General features: G+C 53.2%; 1 protein-coding gene across 3 annotated transcripts; it reads left to right on the top strand.

The window, feature by feature from the left end:
* Nucleotides 1-36: 36 nt before the first annotated feature.
* Nucleotides 37-22,116, top strand: ARAP3 (ArfGAP with RhoGAP domain, ankyrin repeat and PH domain 3; the record flags this gene model as incomplete). 3 transcript variants are annotated; one of them, XM_082651312.1, is made up of 32 exons in its annotated part: nucleotides 37-563; nucleotides 675-736; nucleotides 842-953; nucleotides 4,730-4,921; nucleotides 5,067-5,136; nucleotides 5,408-5,528; nucleotides 5,618-5,802; nucleotides 5,883-5,989; nucleotides 6,221-6,420; nucleotides 6,519-6,604; nucleotides 6,765-6,947; nucleotides 7,033-7,168; nucleotides 7,780-7,896; nucleotides 8,348-8,495; nucleotides 8,603-8,705; nucleotides 10,552-10,771; nucleotides 11,463-11,526; nucleotides 11,773-11,936; nucleotides 14,295-14,507; nucleotides 14,778-14,883; nucleotides 15,970-16,117; nucleotides 16,452-16,520; nucleotides 17,204-17,278; nucleotides 17,377-17,491; nucleotides 19,101-19,229; nucleotides 19,309-19,442; nucleotides 19,680-19,762; nucleotides 19,859-19,894; nucleotides 20,030-20,093; nucleotides 20,194-20,331; nucleotides 20,534-20,572; nucleotides 21,109-22,116. In XM_082651312.1, 32 exons carry the CDS (start codon nucleotides 37-39, stop codon nucleotides 21,592-21,594), a joined length of 4,632 nt encoding a protein of 1,543 aa, XP_082507438.1. In that variant the 3' UTR covers nucleotides 21,595-22,116. The 3 variants fall into 3 exon arrangements, with proteins under 3 accessions (XP_082507438.1, XP_082507437.1, XP_082507436.1); XM_082651311.1 differs by having other exon boundaries at nucleotides 4,727-4,921; XM_082651310.1 differs by having other exon boundaries at nucleotides 4,721-4,921.
* Nucleotides 22,117-24,027: the final 1,911 nt, after the last annotated feature.

The raw sequence follows: 24,027 nt of genomic DNA, 5'->3' as shown, positions 1-24,027 counted from the left end.
CACCTGCCCCTCCCCCCAGCAATGGCCTGAGCCCCCATGGCTGCCCCTCAGGACCTGGACATCGCTGTGTGGCTGGCCACGGTGCACCTGGAGCAGTATGCAGACGTGTTCCGGCGGCATGGCCTGGCTACAGCGGGTGCAGCCCGGGGCCTGGGCCATGAGGAGCTGAGGCAATTGGGCATCAACGCCACAGGGCATCGGAAACGCATTCTGCGCCTGCTGCAGGCGGGCACGGCAGAGGGCTCCCCGGATCCCCAGCTGGGAAGTGCCATGGAGCCACCGCCCAGCCCGGCCCCCCAGGCGCAGCCCCCCAAGCCTGTGCCTAAGCCCAGGACGGTATTTGGTGGGCTCAGTGGCTCCACCACCACCCAGAGGCCTGGGTTGAGTCCAGCTCTCTGGAGACCAGAAGCATCCAAGAGCCCAGAGCCCAGCCCGAGGTCCCCTCCTGTCCCTCAGAGGTCCTCCTCTGAGCAGCCTTCAGCCTTGAATACTGTGGAGATGATGCCCAATGCCATCTACTTCGGCTTGGACTTAAGAGGCGGGGCACAGACGGCTCAGGACACGTGAGTGGAGTTGGCTCCCTGGGGATCCCATGCTGGGGGCAGGGAGGAACAGGGCACGAGGGCTTGTCCTTCCTTCTCTTTCCTTTAATGACACTAGACCTTTCCCCTAAGGGCCCCAGACAGCTCCCAGACAACTGCCCCCACTCCTGCCCTCAGGCCCACAACGGGCACAGGTAGGTGGGTTATCATGGGTTGGGGGAAGAGGGGCAGTGCCCTTCAGGACGTCAGACACTCTCACCTGACCTCTTCCCTGTCTCCCCTTTTTTTCCTCCTGCCAGTGCACATCATGGACCCTGGTTGCCTGTACTATGGTGTCCAGCCTGTGGGGGTCCCAGGGGTCCCCGACAGAAGAGAAGGCAGAGTTATCTGTCAGGAAAGGGCTGAACACAGGTGAGTGGTCCATAGCATGATGATGGCAGGAAGAGGGGCAGCTTGAGGAGCGGTTGAGCTGGTGGTGGCCGTGTTTCCCGTTATCTGTCAAATGTGCATTAAGTGTCCACTGTGTGCCAGCCGGGTTCTTGAGGTACAGGATGAATATGACAGACCCAATCCCCCATGAGGGAGCTTGTGACTCAGTGGGGACAGACAGGAAATAAAACAGGTAGACAAAGAAATGGATGTATGATTTAAAATAGGGAGCAGTGCCTTTCATTCCTTCATTTAACTATCTTTATTGAGCACCTACTGAATGCCGGATATCGTTGTAGATACTTGGGATAGATCAGAAATCCCTGCCCTTGTGGGGAGATGTTAATTAACAACAGATATAATAAATGAGCTACACCATACGTTAAAAGGTGATAAGTGCCATGGAAAAAATCGAACCGGGTTAGAGGGCTGGGATGGAGTGAGGGGGGAGTGGACTGCAGTTTTTCATGAAGAGTTGCCATTATTAAGAGGATGACATTCAAGCCAAAACTTGAAGGAGGGGACGGAGTTAGCCCTCTTCTAGGAGAAGAGTGTTGCAGGCGGGAAGAGTGGCCAGAATAGAGGCTTTAAAGAGGCCAGTTGCCCACAGGGATCCAGGAGTGATGACAGGGTCGGCCGGGCTGGGGCAGAGTGGGGCAGGGTGGGAAGAGTTGGGGGAGATGCTGCCATCAGAGCTGTAAACGGAGCCAGATGGGTAGGACCTTGTAGGGACTTGCTTTTACTCTAAGTGAAATGGGAAGGCAGCCACTGGAAGGTTTTTCGGTTTTTTGTTTTTTTTTTTTGCGATACACGGGCCTCTCACTGTTGTGGCCTCTCCCGTTGTGGAGCACAGGCTCCGGACACGCAGTCTCAGCGGCCATGGCTCACGGGCCCAGCCGCTCCGCGGCATGTGGGATCTTCCCGGACCTGGGCACGAACCCGTGTCCCCTGCATCGGCAGGTGGACTCTCAACCACTGCGCCACCAGGGAAGCCCCGGAAAGGTTTTGACTTACATTTTAAGAATCCCTCTGGTTGCTGTGTTAGGCATGGTCTGTAGGGGGCAAAAGCAGAAGCAGAGAGACTAGTTAGGAGGTTCTTGCAGTGATCTAGGTGAGACATCTCAGGCTAGTGTGATGGGAGTGGAGATGGTGAGAAGTGGTTGGTTTGTGTTGTATTTTGAAGGCGAACCGTCCTGGTAAATTGAGGTGTGAGAGAAAAGAGCAGTCAAGAATGACTTCAGGGGTTCTGGTCTGAGCCTGTACTGTCAGTTGTGGTGGCCAGTAAACAAGTGTGGTTGCTGAACGCATGAAACGTGGCTAGTCTGGTGTGAGCTGTGCTGTAACTATGAAACAACCACATTTCAAAGATTTAGTTCCACAGCACTGTTCTGAGCAACTGGAAGTCCCTCAAGTTGCCATGGTCGGAGATGGGGAGGACTGGGCATAAAGCAGAGGTAGGTGGGGGGCAGATGAGGCGTTCAGTTTTAGATGTGTTGAATTTGAGGTGTGTACTATACACCCAAGAAGAGGTGGCAAATAGGCCACTGGATATACAAGTCTGGAGTGTGGGGAAGAGGTCCGAGCTGCAGATCCAGATTTGTGAGTTGTCAGCGTTTGGATGGGTATATGTAGCTGTGAGTGAGTGTTGATAGAGCAGAGAACCAAGCACACTCCAGCATCAAGAGGTTTGGGAGAAGAAGGACAATCAGCAAAACAGGCTGAAAAGAAATGGTTAGTGAAGCAGAGGGAAAAGCAGGAGAAGTTGATGCCACAGGAGCTAAGTGAAGAAAATGTACAAGGAGGAGGGAGAGGTCAGCTATGTCAGGTGCTGCTGAGAGGTTGGGTACGTTGAGGGCTGAGAATTGACTGCTGGAACTGGTAACATGGAGGTCACTCGGGACCTTGACAAGTGCTGAGGATGAAAGCTGGATCAGAGTGGGCTCAAGAGAGAACGGAAGGAGAGGAGCTGCAAATGTGAAGACAACATTTTTTGAGGAGTTTTTCTGCAAAGAAGAGCAGAGAGTTGGAGTGGTTACTGAGAGTAGAAGTGGAGTCAAGAAGGGGGTTTTTATAGCATAGAATGCTACGTATGTTCATAGGTGAATAGGGATGACCTGGTAGAGAGGGAGAACTAGCTGATGTAGGGGAGAGAAAAGAGAGAAAGTCTGGAGCGATGTCATTGTGTAGGTGAGGGGACTAGGATCAAGTGCTCAGAGGACGGACCGGCTTTAGACAGGGCTATTTATTCCAGTACCAGGAGGAAGGCAGTGTGTGTGTGAAATGGGGCAGATGAGGCACTGGGAGTCTGCGGGGATTCTCGTCTGATGGCTTCAGTTTCTCAGTGAAGTAGGAAACAAACGGGGTAGAGGTTCTCAACCTCAGCGGCACTACCTCCTGGGGAACTTTTTTTTTTTTTTTTTACCGGTATACGGGCCTCTCACTGTTGTGGCCTCTCCCATTGCGGAGCACAGGCTCCGGACGCGCAGGCTCAGCGGCCATGGCTCACGGGCCCAGCCGCTCCGCGGCATGTGGGATCTTCCCGGACCTGGGCATGAACCTGTGTGCCCTGCATCGGCAGGCGGACTCTCAACCACTGCGCCACCAGGGAAGCCCCCTGGGGAACTTTTAAAACAACAGATGCCTGGGCCTCATTCCCAGAGACTCAAATTTAAGTGTCTGGTGTGGGGCTCATATACAGGTATTTTTAAGTTTCCTGGGTGATTCTGTGCAGCTGACGTAAGGAACCACTGGAAAGTGATAGAGAATAATAGAAGACTTTCTGAGAAGGAACACTCGAAGGATGAGAAGAAGCAGCCCAGGGGAGCGTGCTCTAGGCAGAGGGAACACCGTGTGCAAAGGCTCTGAACTGGGGAAGAGAATGTGGCTGGACTGTAGTAAGCCAAGGTGAGGGCGATACAGGGTGAGGTCAGGGGAGTCGCCACGGGTCTCACTGTACAAAGTCTTGCAGCCCCTGGTAAGGAATTTCAATTTATCCTAAGTGCAGATGGGAAGTCATTGTAGAGGTTCATGCTGGTGAGTGAAATGCTCTCATTTGCATTGTTAAAAGAGCACTCTGGTGTCAGTGGGAGAACGGATGTTTGGTGGGATGGTGCGAGTGGAAGCAGGTGACCAGTTAGGTGATTCCCTTCACCTCGGTGAGAACTGATGGAAGCTTGGTCCCCGGAGAGAAAGGCAAGAACTTTCTGGAGCAAGAACCAGTCAGGCTTATTGATGAGATATGGGCAACTGTGGCAGAAAGCCATCTACTCAGCCCTTCCCCAAATTTTCTGCCAAGTAATCCTAATGGCAGAGGCGAAGGACTGAAATTTTTTGTTTGTTTGTTTTTTGGGTTTTTTTTTTTTTTTTTTTTTTTGTGGTACGTGGGCCTCTCACTGCTGCGGAGCACAGGCTCCGGATGCGCAGGCTCAGCGGCCATGGCCCACGGGCCCAGCCGCTCCACGGCATGTGAGATCTTCCCGGACCGGCGCACGAACCCGTGTCCCCTGCATTGGCAGGCGGACTCTCAACCGCTGCGCCACCAGGGAAGCCCAGACTGAAAGTTTTCAAATGCAAAGTCCAAGTGTGCTCGGGGAAGAAGCTCCATGCTAGTGTTTTGGGTTCTCAACCTCCCTGTTCCCCTGTTTGAAAAGCAGATCCAGTACCTGCCAGGCATTCCACTAGGCGCTGAGGGTGGGGCTGTCCAGGGAACTGGGTCTAATGTGTGTCCCTCTCTGTCTTGGCCCCCACAGGCTCAGCAGGCAGGATCTGGAGGCACGAGAGGATGCTGGCTATGCCAGCCTTGAGCTGCCGGGGGATTCCACCCTCTCACTGCCCGCCCTGGACGCGGAGACCAACGATGACCTCATTTCACCCTATGCCAGCTTCTCCTCCACGGCAGACCGCCCCACGCCCCTGCTCAGTGGCTGGCTAGACAAGCTCTCCCCTCAGGGGTGGGGCTGCTGGGAAGGGCAGGGGAGGGGGGCGCGGGAGGCTGCGTGGTGGTGGTGGAGGTCAGGCCCCAAGTGCTCCCAGCTCCTAGGACGCCCCGGGATGCAGCTTCCACCACTTACTGGTCTCGGCCCTTGCCTTCCCCAGAAACTACGTCTTCCAGAGGCGCTTTGTGCAGTTCAATGGGAGGAGTCTGATGTACTTTGGCAGCGATAAGGTGGGTCCGGGAGATGCTACATGGGGCCTGGGGAAAGGGAGAGGGAGAGGGAGGGCTGAGGGAGGCTCAGGACTGGAAGGCCAGTCCCCCCCTGGTGGGGGAGGCAGGTACCGCATGACTGGTGTCAGCATCTAAAGGAGCTCGGTTAGCAGCTGTACCCCACTGCTTGCGGAATGAGTGCTGATCTCATTAAAAGTTGGCACTGGCCCCCCCGGGGTCAGCGCACGTGGCTGAGTTCCTGTCCCCATGGGCCAATGGTCTGTCCCTCCAGGACCCCTTCCCCAAGGGTGTGATCCCTCTGACAGCCATCGAGATGACCCGCAGCAGCAAGGACAACAAGTTCCAGGTCGTCACTGGCCAGAGGGTGTTCGTGTTCCGCACAGAGAGCGAGGGTGAGGGCCAGGGCCTCCCGGGCCAGGGCAGGGCTGGGGAGGCCAGGTAAGCACACAGCCGGCTGACCCTCTTCCCTGTCCCCCGCCAGCTCAGCGGGACACGTGGTGCTCCACGATGCAATCCTGCTTGAAGGAGCAGCGCCTCCTGGGCCACCCCCGGCCCCCACAGCCACCCCGACCCCTTCGCACGGGCATGCTGGAGCTGCGTGGGCACAAGGCCAAGGTGTTTGCTGCGTTGAGCCCCGGAGAGCTGGCCCTGTACAAGAGTGAGCAGGTGAGGAGGGCCGGGCTGGGGCCGAGGGGCCTGACCTATAGCCCATTCTGGCCTCACTGTGCCTGCCCCGACCCTGCCAGGCCTTCTCTCTGGGCATCGGGATCTGCTTCATTGAACTGCAAGGCTGCAGCGTCCGGGAGACCAAGAGTCGCAGCTTCGACCTGCTCACACCACATCGCTGCTTCAGGTGGGGCCCAGACTGGCAGGAGGCAAGGCTCGGGGAGAGACATTGGTGGGGGCACAGGGGTGCAGAGGACCCAGGACCTCCTCAGTAGGATTCAGTGGGTGTGCACTGACAGGAGGCCAGTGAACAGGGTCAAGGATGTCAGGAAGGTCTGGGCTGGCCCACATGTGGCCAGGGGGATGGAACAGGTCGGGGGGTATGTCCATGCCCACGGACTGGCTGTCCACCCCTCAGCTTCACAGCCGAGTCTGGGGGGGCTCGGCAGAGCTGGGCGGCCGCTCTGCAGGAAGCAGTAACCGAGACCCTGTCTGACTACGAGGTGGCTGAGAAGATCTGGTCCAATCGGGCAAACCGGCACTGTGCGGACTGTGAGGCCTCCCGCCCGGACTGGGCCGCTGTCAACCTGGGGGTGGTCATCTGCAAGCAGTGCGCAGGTGAGGGCTGGAGCCTGTAGCTGAAATGGGGAGAAAGAGGAAGTTGGGGGCAGGAGGGCTCAGGGTGCCCCTGCCACATGCCCTTCACACCCTAACAGGTCAGCACCGGGCCCTGGGTTCTGGGATCTCCAAGGTGCAGAGCCTGAAGCTGGACACAAGTGTCTGGAGTAATGAGATAGTGCAGGTGAGGAGTCTGAAGAGGAAGAAAGTGTGTGTGGGGGGCCGGGGTTGCGGATGGAAGGAGAGCATGCAGAAAAGGCCTTGGGTCCTGCTTGGGGCAGGATTGGAATGTCTGGGGACTCTTGAGTTCCTGTCACTTGCCTCTGCCCCTTGTCATCCTACAGTTGTTCATTGTCCTGGGAAATGATCGTGCCAACCGCTTCTGGGCTGGAGCGCTACCCCCAGGTGAAGGGCTGCATCCAGATAGCACCCCTGGCCCTCGGGGAGAGTTCATCTCCCGGAAGTACCGGCTAGGTCTCTTCCGGAAACCCCACCCTCAGTATCCAGATCATAGCCAGCTTCTCCAGGTAGGAGGGAGGGCCGGGGCTGACGGGGAGGGGGGAAAGCAGTCTCTGAGTTGAAATGCCTAAACTTGCAGTGTTCTCCCTGTAGGCACTATGTGCAGCTGTGGCAGGACCCAACCTGCTAAAGAACATGACCCAGCTCCTCTGCGTCGAGGCTTTCGAGGGAGAGGAGCCCTGGTCCCCTCCAGCCCTCGATGGCAGCTTCCCTGGTCTCCTGCCCGCAGGTAATCCCCACCAATGCCTCCTCTCTCTCCCTGCAAGAACTCCCAGCCCCGACCTGAGCCTTGGTTCTTCCGGGGAGCGGGGGGGAGGGGCAATTACCTCTCACCCAGCCCATCACAATGGTCCAGCCTGGGCAGTTTCCCAACCCTCCAGGTCCTCCAGGTCCTATTTCTTGATGTTATGAAATGACCACTGTCTGGAATGGATCTGGAGGTTTGAGGTGTTACTGCTGGCCTACCCCTGATGGGATCAACCAGTAGGCCGGGTCCCACCTCCCCAGGGGTAGTCTGATCATAGAAATGGTCATGTTATAGAGGCTGGTCTCCAGGAGTCGTGCCAAAGGGGCCAAGACACTTGCAGGATGGCCCATGCTCTGAGGCCTCCACCCGGAGCTGACTTGTGGTGGGGACAGACAGTGGGCAAGGCCTGGCTTGGAAGCCTCGTCACTCCCTGCCACCCTCTTTTCTAATCTAGGTGGTGAGATGTCCCCACTGGGCTCTACTTGGCCAATGGAGTTGGGTCCCACTGTCTTGCTTGATTCAATCCCTTCCCAAGGAGGTCAGGCCGTCCCATTACACTGGCTTGACCTGACCACTTCTTCTTCCCCTTGCAGACCCCTCCCCTGGCGTGTACAATGAGGTGGTGGTGCCTGCCACTTACAGCAGCTTCCTGTACTGTGGTCCCGTTAGCAACAAAGCTGGACCGCCACCCCCTCGCAGGGGCCGAGATGGTGAGAAGGGAGGGCAGAAACCCTCTGGGATGCGAGGAGGTGGGCAGAAACCAGGATGGGAATGGGTGTTCCATAGAGGGACAGGGAGGAGAGGACGGGGATGGGACATGCCTTGGAGTGGGCTGGGTGCCGGGAGTCAGAGAGGGACCATGGCAGGTGGCAGCATTGGGTGATGGTTGAGAGGCTGTGCTTTGAAGTCAGACTGTGGAGGTCAAATTCCAACTCTGCTACTTTCTACCCATGTGACTTGGGCAAGCTACTCAAATTCTGAGCCCCAGTTTCTCCTTCTGCAAAACAGGAGTGAATGTAAAACCCACCTCATAGAGCCGTGAAGATTACGTGAGATCATACACAGGCAGAGGGCTTGGCATAGAATAAATATCTGGTAAATGGGAATTCTGACAGTGGGGACAGAGGTCAGCCGCCTGCTGACCATCAGTTTCCTTCTTAGCTCCCCCCCGACTGTGGTGCGTGCTGGGTGCGGCTCTGGAAATGTTTGTGTCAGAAAGCAGCCCTGAACCCCTCAACCTCATCCAGCCCCAGGATGTCGTATGTCTGGGTGTGAACCCCCCACCCACTGACCCAGGTGACCTCGACAGGTAACACCCACCATGTTCCCTGAACTCCCCTTTTCCCTTCCTGAGCCTGAGCCTGCCAACCCCCTCACTCACCCCCATTCTCCGCCCGGACCTCATCTTCTCTCCAGGTTCCCGTTTTCCTTTGAGCTCGTCCTCACTGGGGGGAGGATCCAGCATTTTGGCACAGATGGAGCCGAGAGTCTGGAGGCCTGGACCAGCGCCGTGGGCAAGGTGAGATAGCCGAGACCCCCTCCCTGACAGCTCATGGTTTCCCTGTCCCCACCTGCCCCCATCCTGTCCTCTCTTATTCCTACAGCCACTCCTACCCCTTCCACTAACAGCTAAGGTTGACTGAGCACTTATTCTGTACCAGGCCCTGTGTTAAACACTGCCCACTCAATGTCTCAGTTAAATTTCACAACAGCCCTCAGAGGTAAGGATTATTAATACTTCACACCTAAAGAACTCAGAGGTTATGAAGTCATGTGGTCAAGGTCACAGAGCTAGGAGGCAGCAGAGCACAGGACGAAAATCAGGCCTCTGTCTCCAAAGCTCATGGGCCAAACCTCACTGTGCTGGGCCTCTTCCCACAGAGAGGCTGCCTCTGACTCCCACTCCCTTCCCCCAACCCTCAGATCTCCAAGTCCACAGGCAAAGCTGCCTTCATCTGTTCCACCTTCTCCATTCCCAGGGAAGCCACTGTCTCTCCACCCTGCATCCCCTCTGTGGCATTAAAAGTTCAGGCGCGAGAGTCAGATATCCTGGGACTTGAGTCCTCCAACTCTCACATGTGAGCTCTTCCATGTGAGTAGAGTGGTGTAAAAGACCCCACCCCCTAGTGTTGAGGATTAAGTGACACGCGAGGCCTACACTGCCCGGCACGCAGCAAGCCCTCCACCTGTGGGTGTTGAGGTAGTAATGGCAATGATGATGACAATCGCTCCCATCCTTAAACAGCTTTTCACCCAGCTCTGCTCCACCTTCAACTCACCATCCTGGCGCCCTCCTGACAACTCCTTAGAAAGTTGTGTGCTCTGGCAGCCTGCAGTTCCTCCTTAACCCCTTGTGGCTGCCCCCCTCTGCCATACTCTTCTGAGCTGCTACCCTGCAGGTGGCTGGTGACCTGTCCTTGGTAAAGTCCAAGGGCCTCCTTCTGGCCTCACCAGGTAGTCTCTGCATCTCACACTCCTCTGTAGGAAATGCTCCCCTGCTTTGGCTTCTGACCCCACTCTCCTGGTTTGCCTGTAACTCCTCACACCAAGAAGTTATCTCCATATCCTCTAAGGGCTTTGTCATGGCCCTCCCAGCCAGGTCCAGGTCTCTTCGTATTATCTACTCTCCAAAAATCTAGCCCATCCTTTAAGGCAGTGCTACCCCAAGTGTGGTCTGTTAACCCATCGTGGCCCAGGGACTCTGTTATGGCCCATGACAGCTTAAGTACAGGGCTTGAGTCAGCATTTAGAGTCTTTCATAGCAATTTGACAGAGAGATTTTATGTGTGCAATCTAATTTTAAAACTTGGGGGCTTATTTTGTAATTCTTCTCATTTCATTTTTCTAGTAATTCATTTTGTTGCTTTTTAATGAAAGTGTTGGTTAGTGACAGATTGGAAAATTTTTTTAAAACTCCCTGTTCCTTCACCGCAAGTAGCTTGAGAAGCACTGCTTTGAGGTTCACCTCGAATACTCCTTTCTCCATGAAGCCTCTGCCCGGCCCCAAGAGGGTGGGACTTCCCGGGGCCTCGTGACTCTTCGGTTACAGCATGTAGCTACCCATTCTGTCTTCCCCTACATCCCAATTAAGGGCATGAGGCTGCCTGCCACACAGGGATCTTCTCTGGGTTGGCTGGAGCAAATCAAATTGAATTGCATTTCTTTCTTGTTTTTCTCCATCCATCTCCTGTCTCCTTCACCGGTCTTTCCTTCATTCTCTCCCCATCCCTTTCATTCCTCTGTTTCCTTGGCTTTCTCTCCATGTTTTTCTCTGCCTTTCCCTATCCCTCTCACTCTTACTTCTCTACCCCACTCCTTGTCTCTTTCCCTATTTTCCTCTCTCCCCTTGTCCTCCTGCCTCACAGTGGTTCTCCCCACTGAGCTGTCACCAGCTGCTGGGCCCTGGGCTGCTGCGGCTGGGCCGCCTGTGGCTGCGGTCCCCTTCCCATACTGCCCTGGCCCCTGGCCTCTGGCTGTCTGGGTTCGGACTTCTTCGTGGAGATCACCTCTTCCTGTGCCCAGCATCGGGCCCGGGCCCCCCAGCCCCCGAGGACATGGTTCATCTGCGCCGGCTACAGGAGATCAGTGAGCAGGGCTGGGGGCAGGGATGAAGGGTGGCTATGGGGAGTTAGGGTGGGTAGTGGACCTTCATCTATTTGGGGGTCCCTATGGGAGACAGCAGGAATAGTGGATTCAGGCGCAAGTTCTGGAGTCAAATTGCCCAGATTTAGACCCCCACCTCCATCACTTCCTGGCTGTGTGACCTTGGACAAGTTACTTAACCTCTCTGTGCTTTAGTTGCCTCATCTTCACAACAGGCACAATATTAGGGTTGTAATGAGTTTCAAATAAGGCAATGCATGTAAAACACTTATCACAGAGCCTGTCAGGAGGCATCTTGTAGGTATTCAATAAATGTTATTTGTTATAAATATTATTGTTATTATCATTATTTGGAGTTGCTTGCTTGTTGGGAACTGGGAGAAGGGACTGGGAATTCTCATTTCCTCTTAAAAGAGGAACAGTGTAGGATAGTGTTTTGAGGTTTTGGAGACAAACTTGAGTTCTATTTTATAGCAGGTAATCTGAGGCAAGTTACTTAACCTCTCTGAGCTTATGTGTACAATGGGGATAACAATATGTAACTCACAGGATTTATTGCAGTATTGTTTGTAAGGCTCCTAGCATGAAACCTACATACCTTAAATACTTAATAAATATTAGTCACTATGATGAAGACGACAATGATGATAATGTCCAATGATTCTCCTCCCAGGTGTGGTCTCAGCCACTGACACCCCAGACAAGAAAGAGCATTTGGTTCTGGTGGAGACAGGAAGGTAAGTCTTGCCACTACCCTTGACTCTGGGCCCCCCTTTCTAGAGCACAGCTCACACCCTCCACCCTGGCCTGCTGGACCACTGCCCACTTCCTCAAAGTCACTTCCCTAGTTCAGGGGCCCTGTCTGGGTTGGGTGTTGTTGCCCCCTGCTGGTGTCTCTGGGAGGTCTGGTCCTTGTGCTCCTGGGCCTCTTAGTCGGAGGACTCCTCTGGAGCTGGCTCTGACTCAGGTCTCTTGGGTCTCAGGACACTGTATCTGCAGGCAGAGGGCCGGCTAGACTTCTCAGCATGGAACGCGGCCATTGCCGGGGCAGCCGGCGGGGGAGGCACAGGGCTGCAGGAGCAGCAGATGAGCCGGGGTGACATCCCCATCATTGTGGATGCCTGCATCAGTTTTGTCACTCAGCATGGTGAGTGGGTACTGGCTGACACCGAGTGGGGGATGGGGAACGTGGGCGCAGCAGGGGGGCAGGTATTTGCCCTGTGTGTGTGTGATTTACCTTCAAAAGCTTTGCCTCCAGAAACTGCAGCCTGACAGCAACCAGTGTATGACCCTTGGCAAGCTGCTTTGCTTTTGTGAGCGTCAGTTCTCTCATCTTTAAAGTGGGGCTACCAACAGTGTCATCTTCCAAGATAGCTGTGATAGTGAGATAACACATGTAAAGCATTTAGTGCAGGACCTGGCAGGTAGTGAAGTGTTCCAAGGCAGCTGTTACTGGGGCGTGGGCATGGAATGAGGGTGGCACTGAGTTGTGACTGGAGATGCAGAGCCATGGAGAACAAAGAGGGGGCAGCTACAAGGCAAGAGCCATGCTGTGCAGCAAAATCCTTGGGGCTCTGAGCAGAATTATTCTGTGTGGGAGGTTTTCCAGCCATAAAGGATCAGCTATGCAAGGGGTTCCCAGAATTCTTTGTGAGTTTTTGACCTCCGTTTTATTTTCTTTCCCAAGTAAGGACTAAGTTGAATCTCTTTTCCCCGCAAACTCTCTTTAGAAGGCTGGGCTCTTGAGAAGGAAAATTCACAGAAAACTAAGGAGGACAGTCAAGGGGTAAAAGGCACATCCATGCACCGACAAGGAGTTGTGCTTACTACACGGACAAGGGATAGTCAGTGGCTAAAGACATTCTCCACGCCTTGGCAGTAGCCTCGTGCACTGACTTCCCCCACTCACTAGACCGCTATCCCCTTCCCAGCCTCCCTCGTGTTCATAAGAGGATTGAAGTAGGAGGCCCAGTGAAAAAGCCCTGGGGAAAGTGTGGGTGTTCTTCCCTGCTCCTCCACAGTTCCTGCACTGCCACTCTTCGTTCAACAAATGTTTATTGAGCTGCTCCCCTGTGCCAGACACGGGGGATATGGCAGTGAACGAGGAAGGTTATATGAAGCTCAGAGACTGGTGGGAGAGATGGGTAATAATTAAGAAAACAAATACAGTCAGTTCTCATGATTCACAGTACTTATATTCTATAAAGTCACTGAAAGGACTGGATCAATGAATGCTGAACCGTTGCCCCAGTGGAAATACAGGGTTAGGTTCCTGGGAAACTCTGGTCATATTTTCATTAATTGATCAATATGTAACTTTGTTTTATGTGTCTTTCTGTTTAAAGACACTTTATTTTTAAGCTTCCATCTTTTTTTTCCTCTTTTTTTTTTAAAGTGAATTATGGTTAATTCATAATGTTGAATGTGTTAGTTTCAAATATATGGCAAAGTGATTCAGTTTTATTTATATATATATATATTCTTTTCCATTATAGTTATTATAAGATATTGAGTATAGTTCCAAGCTTTCATCTTTAAAAAAAATTTTTTTTGAAGTATATTAGATAAATTACAAGGGTACAATATAGTGATTCACAATTTTTGAAGTTTATAGTCCATTTATAGTTATTCTAAAATATTTGCTGTCTTCCCTGTGTTGTACAATATATTCTTATAGCTTATTTTATACCAAATAGTTTGTACCTCTTACTCCCCTACCCCTATACTGCCCCTCCCCCATTCCTTCTCGTCACTGGTAACCACTAGTTTGTTCTCTGTATCTGTGAGTCTGCTTTAAAGATACTTTATTTAATATAAATTGTTGATTCGTTAATTTTGACCGCACAGCCAGCAATACTCAGCAACTCATGCCTGAACAAAATTTATCTGACACATGTATTTTCTCAACAAGGCACATCAGAGCCTTCTTGTGCTTAGGAACACTAGACAGCACTTCAGCACTACACTTGGGGGCTAGTTTAAACCGTGAAATCCCCCCCAAAAAAGAAGCACAAGATGCAAAAAATGTGACTTTAACTATACCACGAAATGATACTTGTTTACCATATGAGGCCTTAGCTAGAAACATGTCCATCAGGCAACTCAAAATTTTCTCCACTTGGGCATGTTCACAAGTGACTGCAAAGTGCCACAAGTATTGATTCGGGGGCTCCAAATATACTTTAGCAAGTAGATGAATTCATAAGTATAGAACCTGTGAATAACGAGGCCTGAGTGTAATGTGATTTCAGAGTGCTATTTAAAGATCAAAGTGGGGGAGGGGAGAAAGAGAGAGTGAAGGGTGCTGCTGTGTGATTAGGCAAGGACCTTCTGATGATGAGGGCTGGAGCAGGGACCTGAGAAGCAAGACCACAGAGGCCGATTTCTTCCTCTCTGACCCTCCTGCCTCCAATAGCCACATACCATGAGGGGTGACAGACAGGATGGTGGGTGGGTTGTGGCAGGTCTTTGGGCAGCGGTGAGCTGAGATGATGGCCGTTCTCAGGGCTCCGGCTGGAGGGCGTATACCGGAAAGGGGGTGCCCGCGCCCGCAGCCTGCGGCTCCTGGCTGAGTTTCGGCGGGATGCCCGGTCAGTGAAGCTCCGACCAGGGGAGCACTTTGTGGAGGATGTCACTGACACGCTCAAACGCTTCTTTCGAGAGCTTGATGACCCTGTGACCTCTGCTCGGTTGCTGCCTCGCTGGAGGGAGGCTGCCGGTAGGTGCTCCCAAGATCCCTAAGAACTCCTCACCGACAACCAAGACCCAACCAGGAACTCCACCCACCCCACCAGAATCCCTGAGCCTCCCCTGTGGGATTGGGCGGCCGCCCTCCCCAATACTCCTCCACTGGAAGATCACCCAGGGACTCAGCTCAAGGCAAGGTGGGAAGGGGGCAGAAACACATCCATCCTGGGTTTGTTTCTCTAAAAATCCCTCTACTCTTCCTTCCCTGACCCTCTCCAACCCTTCCCCATCCCATCCCCAGAGCTGCCCCAGAAGAACCAGCGCCTGGAGAAATACAAAGAAGTGATTGGCTGCCTGCCACGGGTCAACCGCCGCACGCTGGCCACCCTCATTGGGCATCTCTATCGGTCAGTACAGCCAGACCCCCTGCAGGCTTCCTCCCTGACCCTTCATCACCTCTGTCCAACCCCCTGGCTTACATTCACATATTCATCCCACAGATAATTGTTAAGTGAAGGTATCACAACATAAAGGCTCACAGCGTGGACTTTGGAGTCAGACAGACCTAGGCCTTAATCCAGCTCCACTATTCTAGCGCATGACTTTATTTTTTTATTTATTTTGGCCACACCGCGCGGCCTGCGGGATTTTAGTTCCCCAACCAGGGACTGAACCCAGGCCCTTGGCGGTGAAAGCTCAGAGTCCTAACCACTGGACCGCCAGGAAATTCCCTAGCGTGTGGCTCTAGAGAAGTTATTTGCTGTCTCTGAGCCTCGGTTTCCTCATTTGTAACAGGAAGATGGTATAAGGAATAGTATCCACCTCATAGGTTATACGAGATTTAAATGAGATGATCCTTGTAAGCTGCTTACTACAGCACCTGGCATGTATGTAGTAAGCATTCAGAAATGGTGAGCAATCAGTATTATTTTGTTTTATTTATTATTCTATGCCAGGCAAAGATTAGATGTTGAAGACACAAAGAAGAATAAGATGCACACCTACCTTTACCAGTCTATTGGGGAGACAGAATTTTAAATCATTCCAGGGTGAGCCTCAGCTCTGTTGTACTGATTACACTATATCACAGGGACTGGACAACTATGGCCTATGGGCCAGATCCAGCCCATTACTTGCTTTTGTAAATAAAGTTTTGTACATAAAATATAAAGTCATGCCCATTCATTTATATATTTTCAATGGTTCCTTTCACCCTACACAGCAGACTGTATAGCCTGAAAGCCTAAAATATTTACTCTCTGTCCCCTTACATAAAAAGTTTGCTGACCCCTATTTATAAGTCTGTCTCTCCCCTAGACTGGGAGCTCTTAGAGCCAGGGTTTTGTCTAACTCACTGCCGTATCCCAAGCGCTTAGCTCAGGGCCTGGCATACAGTAGAGACTCAATAACCTTTTGCTGAATGAAGGGAGGGGTCGATGAACAAGTGAGCGGAAGCTCACTGCATTCCTCATGACCCTCACACCCCTCTGCAGGGTGCAAAAGTGTGCGGCTCTAAACCAGATGTGCACGCGGAACCTGGCCCTGCTATTTGCACCCAGCGTGTTCCAGACGGATGGGCGGGGGGAGCACGAGGTGCGGGTGCTGCAGGAACTCATTGACGGCTACATCTCTGTGTTTGATGTAAGCTTTCCCAACCCCTGACCTACAGTCCCTCTTCCTGGACTCTGGATCCTGCTCACCCTAGCAAAGGCCCAGCCTAGCCCTCTGAAGGCCTTCCGCATCAGGGACCACCTCCCAGAGCCCTGGGCCCCAATCTCCTGTAACTATGCTCCTAACACGCTTGCCCCACTGGTTCTTAGCTCTTCTGGCCTCTAACCCTCTCCTACAGGTGCTCCGGTCTTGCACATCTCTCCCTGCTTCCCTCCTTTCCCGGCAGCCCGCCCCCCCCAATGCGCGCGCACACACACACACACACACACACACACACACCTTCACCCTTTTGGCTCTTCCACAGATCGACCCTGACCAGGTAGCTCAGATTGACTTGGAGGTCAGTCTTATCACCACTTGGAAGGATGTGCAGGTAACTTGTCCTGACCCTAGACTCCCGAGTGGGCCAGGAGGGGACATCAGGACAGGAAGGTGACCTTCTGCTTCTGGACACTGGCCCTCAGTTCTTTGGGACACAGGAAACCCAAGGAGAGGAGTGCTTTGGGGAGGGGGTTTGGTTTAGGATTTGCTCCATTTATTCCACCATGAGGATTCTTTACAAAAGGGTGGCAGGAGCACTTCAGTTTCATGTGTAAGAGATCCAAGGAAGGGTTAGCTAAGTTAGACAAATAGGTGAGAAGAATAACAAATACAGTAGCAAACAGCTGAGGACTAATTATATTCCAAGCACCTGTACTCTCACTTTAGCATCACCCAACTCCAGGAGGTAGGTAGTCCCATTTTTTCAAAGAAACTGAGGTTTGGAGGGTCACTTACTCAAGGTTGTACTGTAGCAAGTGGCAGAGTTGGAACCCAGACAGTCTGACTCCAAACCTGTCTTCCCAAGCACAGCTGCACTGCCTTGGGAAGCTCTGTACACAGTTCCGCCATGCCTGGAGATTTTTCTCTTTGAAGGACCTGAGCGATGTTTGGAATGAGGGTTGGGAGGAGGCTTCTGTGGTGGGGAGAAGCACTCGTGAGGCAACCCGAGGAGTCCTCTGACCTTGATTCTTTGCACCGTCTGGGTCCTCCTGATTTCTTTACCCCTCCCCTCAGCTGTCCCAGGCTGGAGACCTCATCATGGAGGTTTTTATAGAGCAGCAGCTCCCAGACAACTGTGTCACCCTGAAGGTCAGTCCTGAGGGGACAGGAGGGGAGATGAGAGGATGGTGGGGGGCAGGGGCAATGGCCTGACCGGCACGGGTCCTTTGCTCTTGCCCTGACCCCAGGTGTCCCCAACACTGACTGCCGAGGAGCTGACTAACCAGGTACTGGAGATTCGGGGGACGGCAGCCGGGATGGACTTGTGGGTGACGTTTGAGATTCGAGAGCGTGGGGAGCTTGGTGAGTATGACCGTGCATGTGCGCATGCACGTGTGGTGCGGGGTGAAAGTCACCAAGACTTATGTGTTACCAGATATGCAGTTGTCCACTTGCTCTTTCTCAGTACTGTCTGCCCTCTTGGCTTTCGTGGACCCCACAGAACCTTGGTTTCCCTTCCACCTCAAAGGAGGCTTCTCTTTCTCCTTTGCCCAGACTCCAAATGCTGGAGGGACCCAGGGCTCAGTCCTCAACCCTCTTCCTTTCTCTGTCTACATTTTTTCCTTGGATGAGCTCATCCATTCCCGTGGCTCTAAATGCCATTAATAAGCTGGCCCCCAAATGTTTATGTGTGACCCAGACCTCTCCTCTGAGCTCCGGCCTCACATATCCAGCTGGCTACTTGACACATCCACTTGTACATCTTACAGCATCTCACATTTAAAACGTCTAAGACCAGGACTTCCCTGGCAGTCCAGTGGTTAAGACTCCATACCTCCACTGGAGGGGCTGCGGGTTTGATCCCTGGTTGGAGAACTGAGATCCCACAAGCCGCGTGGCACAGCCAAAAAAAAAAATGAAAAAAAGAAAAAAAGTCTAAGACCAAACTCAGTTCCCAGTCCCCTCGCCTAACAAAATGCCCAAGCCATTTCCTAGTTTCCCTAACTCGGTCAGTGCACCAGCATTCACCCAGTTATCAAGGACAGACACTTGGGAGTCTTCTGGGACTCCTTCCTTTCCTTCATCTTCATACACAATGGGCAACTAGTCCTCTTGAGTCATTTCGAATCTATCACCTCTCCATCTCCATCGTTACCACCAACCTAGTTGAAATCACCATGATCTTTGTGCTTCCCAGCATTAACCACTAAAATGTATAGCCCGGGAAAGGGCATAGCTGGCCAATGTTCCCTTCTCGCCCCCCAAGAATCCGTTTTCCGCGCAGCAGTCAATGAGCATTTCAAGCATAAATCATCATGCTATTCGCATGGTTAAACCCTTCCAATGGTTTCCCATTGAACTTAAAATAAAATTCAAACCCCTTATTATAGCCCACAAGACCCTGAATGTCTGGCCCTCGCTTATTTCTCAGAACTCGTCTCACATAACGTATTCTCTTTGATTGAGCCACACTGACTGTTTAGTTCCTCAAGCACATCTTTCTAACTCAGGCCCTTTGGTGTTGCATTTTGTCACACCTGAAGTCTTCTTCCCCCGATCTCAGCGTGGCTTGTTCTTCCCAGTCCTTAGGTCCTCTGAGTCTCATCTTCAAATGCCTCCTCTGAAAGGCTTTGCCTGGTCACCCTGTCTCAGTAGCTGCCCTGTTACTGTCTCTCAGCTTCTTATTGCTTCTTTCAGAATAATGGTTTGTCTTTAGTTACCTCATTTACTTATCTGTTATTCTCTGCTCCCTCGCCAGGCTGTGGGCTTTGTGAAGGCAGGCCGTGTGTTTCATGCTCCCCACTGTATCCCCAGGACAGCCCAGCACCTGGCACAGTCAGTGCTAAATAATGTCTGTGGCTGGATGGTAGAATGGACGAATGAATGAATGAGCGACTGGTGGGCGAGGAGGGGGGCGCTCCAGGCTGTGGATCGATATCTGGTTGATACCTACCCTCATCTTGCCCCTTAGAGCGGCCACTGCACCCCAAGGAAAGGGTCCTAGAGCAGGCCCTACAATGGTGCCAGCTCCCAGAGCCCTGCTCGGCCTCCCTGCTCTTGAGAAAAGTCTCCCTGGCCCATGCCGGCTGCCTCTTCACAGGTGAGCCTCCTGCTTCAGCCCAGCACCTCCCAGGCCTCTTTCAGGGACCCTCCACCTAGCCCTGCCCATCTGTGCCCAGGTATCCGCCGTGAGAGCCCACGGGTGGGCCTGTTGCGGTGTCGGGAAGAACCGCCCCGCTTGCTGGGAAACCGCTTCCAGGAGAGATTCTTTCTGCTGCGTGGCCGCTGCCTGCTGCTGCTCAAGGAGAAGAAGGTGGGCCCTAGGCAAGCAGGGAGGGATGCTGGGTGGCCGTGTGGGAGGAGCCCTGACGGCACTGACCCTGTCACTCCACAGCCCATGTTCTCATCAATCTCATTGCTTTCCTGGCCCTTTGACTTCTGTGACCCTTTGACCTCACACGACCCCAGTGCTTCCATGACTTCTTGACCTCCTTAACCACGATCCTTCTCTCTCACCTCTCAACCTCACTGGCTGCCTTCGCGTTGTCAGAGCTCTAAACCAGAACGGGAGTGGCCTTTGGAAGGTGCCAAGGTCTACCTGGGAATCCGCAAGAAGTTCAAGCCTCCCACCCCGTGAGTTTTTTTCCCCAGTCCACACTTCTAGAGCCTTCCTGCTGCCACCCTGCTGGCCTTTCCGATCACCCATCACTGTTCTCCTTTGCCTCTCAGGTGGGGCTTCACGTTGATCCTGGAGAAGATGCACCTGTGAGTACCTCCCAGCCTGGCTTCTCCTGTGGCCCAGTCAGGCTCCCTGTCCTCTACCTTCTTGCTTTTTCTATCTTCCATCCCTCTAGCTGTGACCCCTTCCCCTCCTGCTGATTCCCCTCTGATCACCCCCAGCTACCTGTCCTGCACAGACGAGGATGAGATGTGGGACTGGGCCACCAGCATCCTCAAAGCCCAGGTGAGGGGAAAGAGAGAGCTGAGGGGTAGGTCTGTGGACTCAGCACTAACCCTCAGCACCTCCCATGCCCACCAGTGCCATCCCCTCACCCTCTCTCCAGCATGATGACCAGCAGCCAGTGGTCTTACGACGCCGTTCCTCCTCTGACCTCGCCCGTCAGAAGTTTGGCACCATGCCTTTGCTGCCCATCCGTGGGGATGACAGTGGGGCCACCCTCCTCTCTGCCAATCAGACCCTGGTGAGGTCCCCCTAGCCTGCCCCAACCCCTCTGGGTCCCTGCTCACGCCCTTGCCACACTGCAAAAAGGAGTGGCGTGCCTGCCAGCCTGGTGCCCCCTCTGCCTTCTCTATGCCCCAATCTCTACACCTGCCTCCTGTTGCCAGGCCTCACTATGTCTCTGTGTCTCTCCCTCCCTGCCTCCCCACCCCACCTGTGCCCAGCGGCGACTTCACAACCGGAGGACCCTGTCCATGTTCTTTGTGAGTACTGTGCCTGCTCCAGTTGTGTGCCTGTCAACCCTGTGTCCCTGTGTTCCTCTGTGCTGCCTGAGCCGGTGTGCTCTCTGTATTTGTCCTGATGCAGACCATCATTGAGTGTGTGTGTGTGTGTGTGTGAGAGAGAGAGAGAGAGAGAGTGTGTGTGTGTATTGGGACCAAAAGGAATGAGGAAAACAAGGGATGGTAGGATGCGGTGAGGAAAGGGGAAAGTGGTCACAGGATCTGAGAAATAGAAGGGAAGTGGTTACGTGAATGCATTTTGGAGTCAGACAGACCTGGGTTCAAGCCCCAGCACCACCTTTTACTTAACTGTGTGATCTTGGGCAACTTACTTAACCCCTCTGTACCTCAGCTCACTCACCTGCAGTGTAACCATCATACAGGGTTGTTTTTGACATCATACATGCAAAGTATTTTGCAGCATCTGGTAAAGAGGAAGAGCTCAATAAATGTTAGCGATTAATAATCTGGTAACTCTAACTCTGTGCCTGCCTCTGGTTACCCCCATTTCCATCCAGCCGATGAAGTCATCCCAGGGGTCTGTGGAGGAGCAAGAGGAACTGGAGGAGCCTGTGTACGAGGAGCCGGTATATGAGGAAGTGGGGGCCTTCCCCGAGCTGACCGAAGACACCTCCACCTCCTTCTCCATCACACCGGAGCGGACAGCCAAGCCAGAGACCCCACTGGCCAGCCAGCGGTCCTTTGATCAGTCTCCTCTGCCCAAAGCAGGCCCCCTGGGCTGGGAGGAGAGACCACCTGAGCCCCCTCCGGGGCCCCCTTCAAAGAGCAGCCCCCAGTCACGTGGGTCCCTGGAGGAGCAGCTGCTCCAGGAGCTCAGCAGCCTCATCCTGAGGAAGGGAGAGACCACCGTAGGCCTGGGCAGCCCCTCTCAGCCCTCCAGCCCCCAGCCCCCGAGCCCCAATGGCCTTCCAACACAGACACCTGGCTTCCCCACCCAAGCTCCCTGCACTTCCAGTCCATCCCCCAGCCAGCCCCTCACATGACCCTGGGACCAGCAGTCTGAGGAGTAGGTAACCAAAGGCCCAAGCTCTCCCCATGGCAGACCCTGCTGGGAGCATCCTTTGCCCTGGTTGATAAGACTCTAGAAGCCAGTATAGTGCTGTGGAAGGAGAACGGGGCCGAGAGCTCCCGAGGCTGCGTCCTGCTCAGAGAAAGGCAGGTCGTGGTGCCTCTCTGGGCCTCCGCTGACTTACCTGTACCATGAAGTAACTGAAATAAGGAGAATGGTGAATCTCAAACTGTTTCTCAGAGCTGTAAGCCCCACATAGTTTCCCTCGAGAAGGGCAGCTTCCGCTCTATGTATTTGATATGTAGGGGTTCTATGAGAGATCTTGGGTTTGAAAAGAATGGTTTTATGCATTAACAAAAAAAAGATTTGGAAGGCACAGATTTGAATGATCTCCAAGTTTATCCTACCCCACCTTCAACATTCAGAGACTACAGTGAAGCCCCAGAGTGGGGAGGTTGATTAGGGCTGGGAACTGGGGCAAAGAGGAGCCAGAAAGGATGCGTCACTGTTAATAAACCTTGGAACAAAAAGACTGCCATTTTTTACTTCATTCATTCAATTATTCAACAGATATATATATATATATATATTTTTTTTTTTTTTGCGGTACACGGGCCTCTCACTGTTGTGGCCTCTCCCGTTGCGGAGCACAGGTTCCGGACGCGCAGGCTCAGCGGCCATGGCTCATGGGCCCAGCAGCTCTGCGGCATGTGGGATCCTCCTGGACCGGGGCACGAACCCGTGTCCCCTGCATCGGCAGGTGGACGCTCAACCACTGCGCCACCAGGGAAGCCCCAACAGATATATATTGAACACCTAATTGGTGCCAGCTATTGAGGATATAGTGTGAACAAAAGAGATGGGGGTCCTTGCTTTAAGGGGAACAGAATATGCACACACAAACAAAGGGCTGTGAAGAAACTAAACCAAAGTGATGTGCTTGTGGAGGTGACATTTGGGCTGGGTGGAGGGTAAAGGTAAGAAGCCAGGCATGTGGAGTGCTGAGAGGAGGAGCACTCCAGAAGGAAAGGGAAGGCAGTAGGCATGAAGGCTCTGCAACAGGAAGGGAGTTGTCATGTTGGGGGAAGAGCAAGGAGGCTGGAGTGGCTGGAGCACAGTGAGTGGGGAGCTGGACAAGAGGGGGAAAGACTGGCAGGGACCCAGTGATGAACAGCCTTGTGGGCCATGATTTTATTCTGAAGCAATTGAGGAGTCTTAGGGAAGAGAGGGATGAGATTTTGCTTCCTTTGAACAAAAAGATCAATCACTCTGGCTGTTTTCTGAACAATGGGTTGTAGGGGGAAGACTGGAAGCAAGGAGGCCAGATATCAGACCAGGAGACTGATAATGGGGACTTGGACCAGGCTGGTGGTTCTGGAAATTGAGGGAAGTTGATCAATGGGAGATAGAACCTATAGGCCTTGCTGATGGATGGAAGGTGGGGGTAGGAGGAAGGGTACATAGACTCTGGCTTTCTGACTCTCCTAAGTGGATGGAGAATGGTTCCATCTAGTATGTTACCTGGGGGAGGTGACTGGGGAAGGATCAGGTAGAAGGAGCCGTTTGAAAGTTTGAGGTACCTATTTAGATGAAGTGGTGGTGTCAGGTGAGCTGTTGGAAATGTGAATCTGGAGTTTGGGCCACAGATATCTGCCTTTTCCAAGTCGGGGGTGAAGTGAGGAGGTGTGGGCCATGGATAGGTGAGGAGGATGAGGAAAGTGTGTGTGCAGATCCTCAGAAAGCAGTGCCAGGGCGGGGATAGGGGGTATATCCTGGGGTGTAGAACCTTAAGGGCAGGCCCTAAAGCCGATAGGGGCTTTCTGGGTTGCAAGTCCCCACTCTCATCTCCCAGCTCTCATCTCCCAGCTCACGCCCACTCCATTGGCCCTGTCTTTTCCTCTGGTACTGGTTCCTTCCTGGCTCCAGGCGTCTTTCTCACCCTCACTCACGCAGGCTTTTCCAGTTCAGTGGGAATTAGGAAAAGGTCTGGGATCAGCCCTGTTTCTCTCATCACACGCATCTGCGCTCAGGCATTCAGTGATTCAGTTTCCTTGGTTACAGATTTGAGTTCCTCACCATCCTTCACCCATCGCGTCGGGATTGGAGGTCTGCATATGTAAATGAATGATTAGAAATAATTACGAGCTAAGTCAATAGCTCTCCACCAGAAATAGAACCCAGGCGTCTTGACACAGAAACCTGGGGTTCCCCCTACCGCCCAGCGGACGCGGCGTCCACAGGGCGGCGCGGACCCTTTCCGGGGTATTCTCAGCAATAACAGAGGTTTAGTTCCTGCCACTCTTGGCGCTTCGCGGCCCAGCGAAGGGACTGATCAGGCGTGGGCGGGGCGAGGGCGGAGCTGGGCCAGATCCTGGGCGGGGCTTAGCTGTGGGCGGGGTTTCCTCGA

Source organism: Grampus griseus (assembly GCF_964374135.1).
Source record: "Grampus griseus genome assembly, chromosome: 3".
Lineage (NCBI taxonomy): Eukaryota > Metazoa > Chordata > Mammalia > Artiodactyla > Delphinidae > Grampus > Grampus griseus.
Note: the sequence above shows the minus strand (reverse complement) of the source record. Positions and strands in the feature narration are given on the sequence as shown.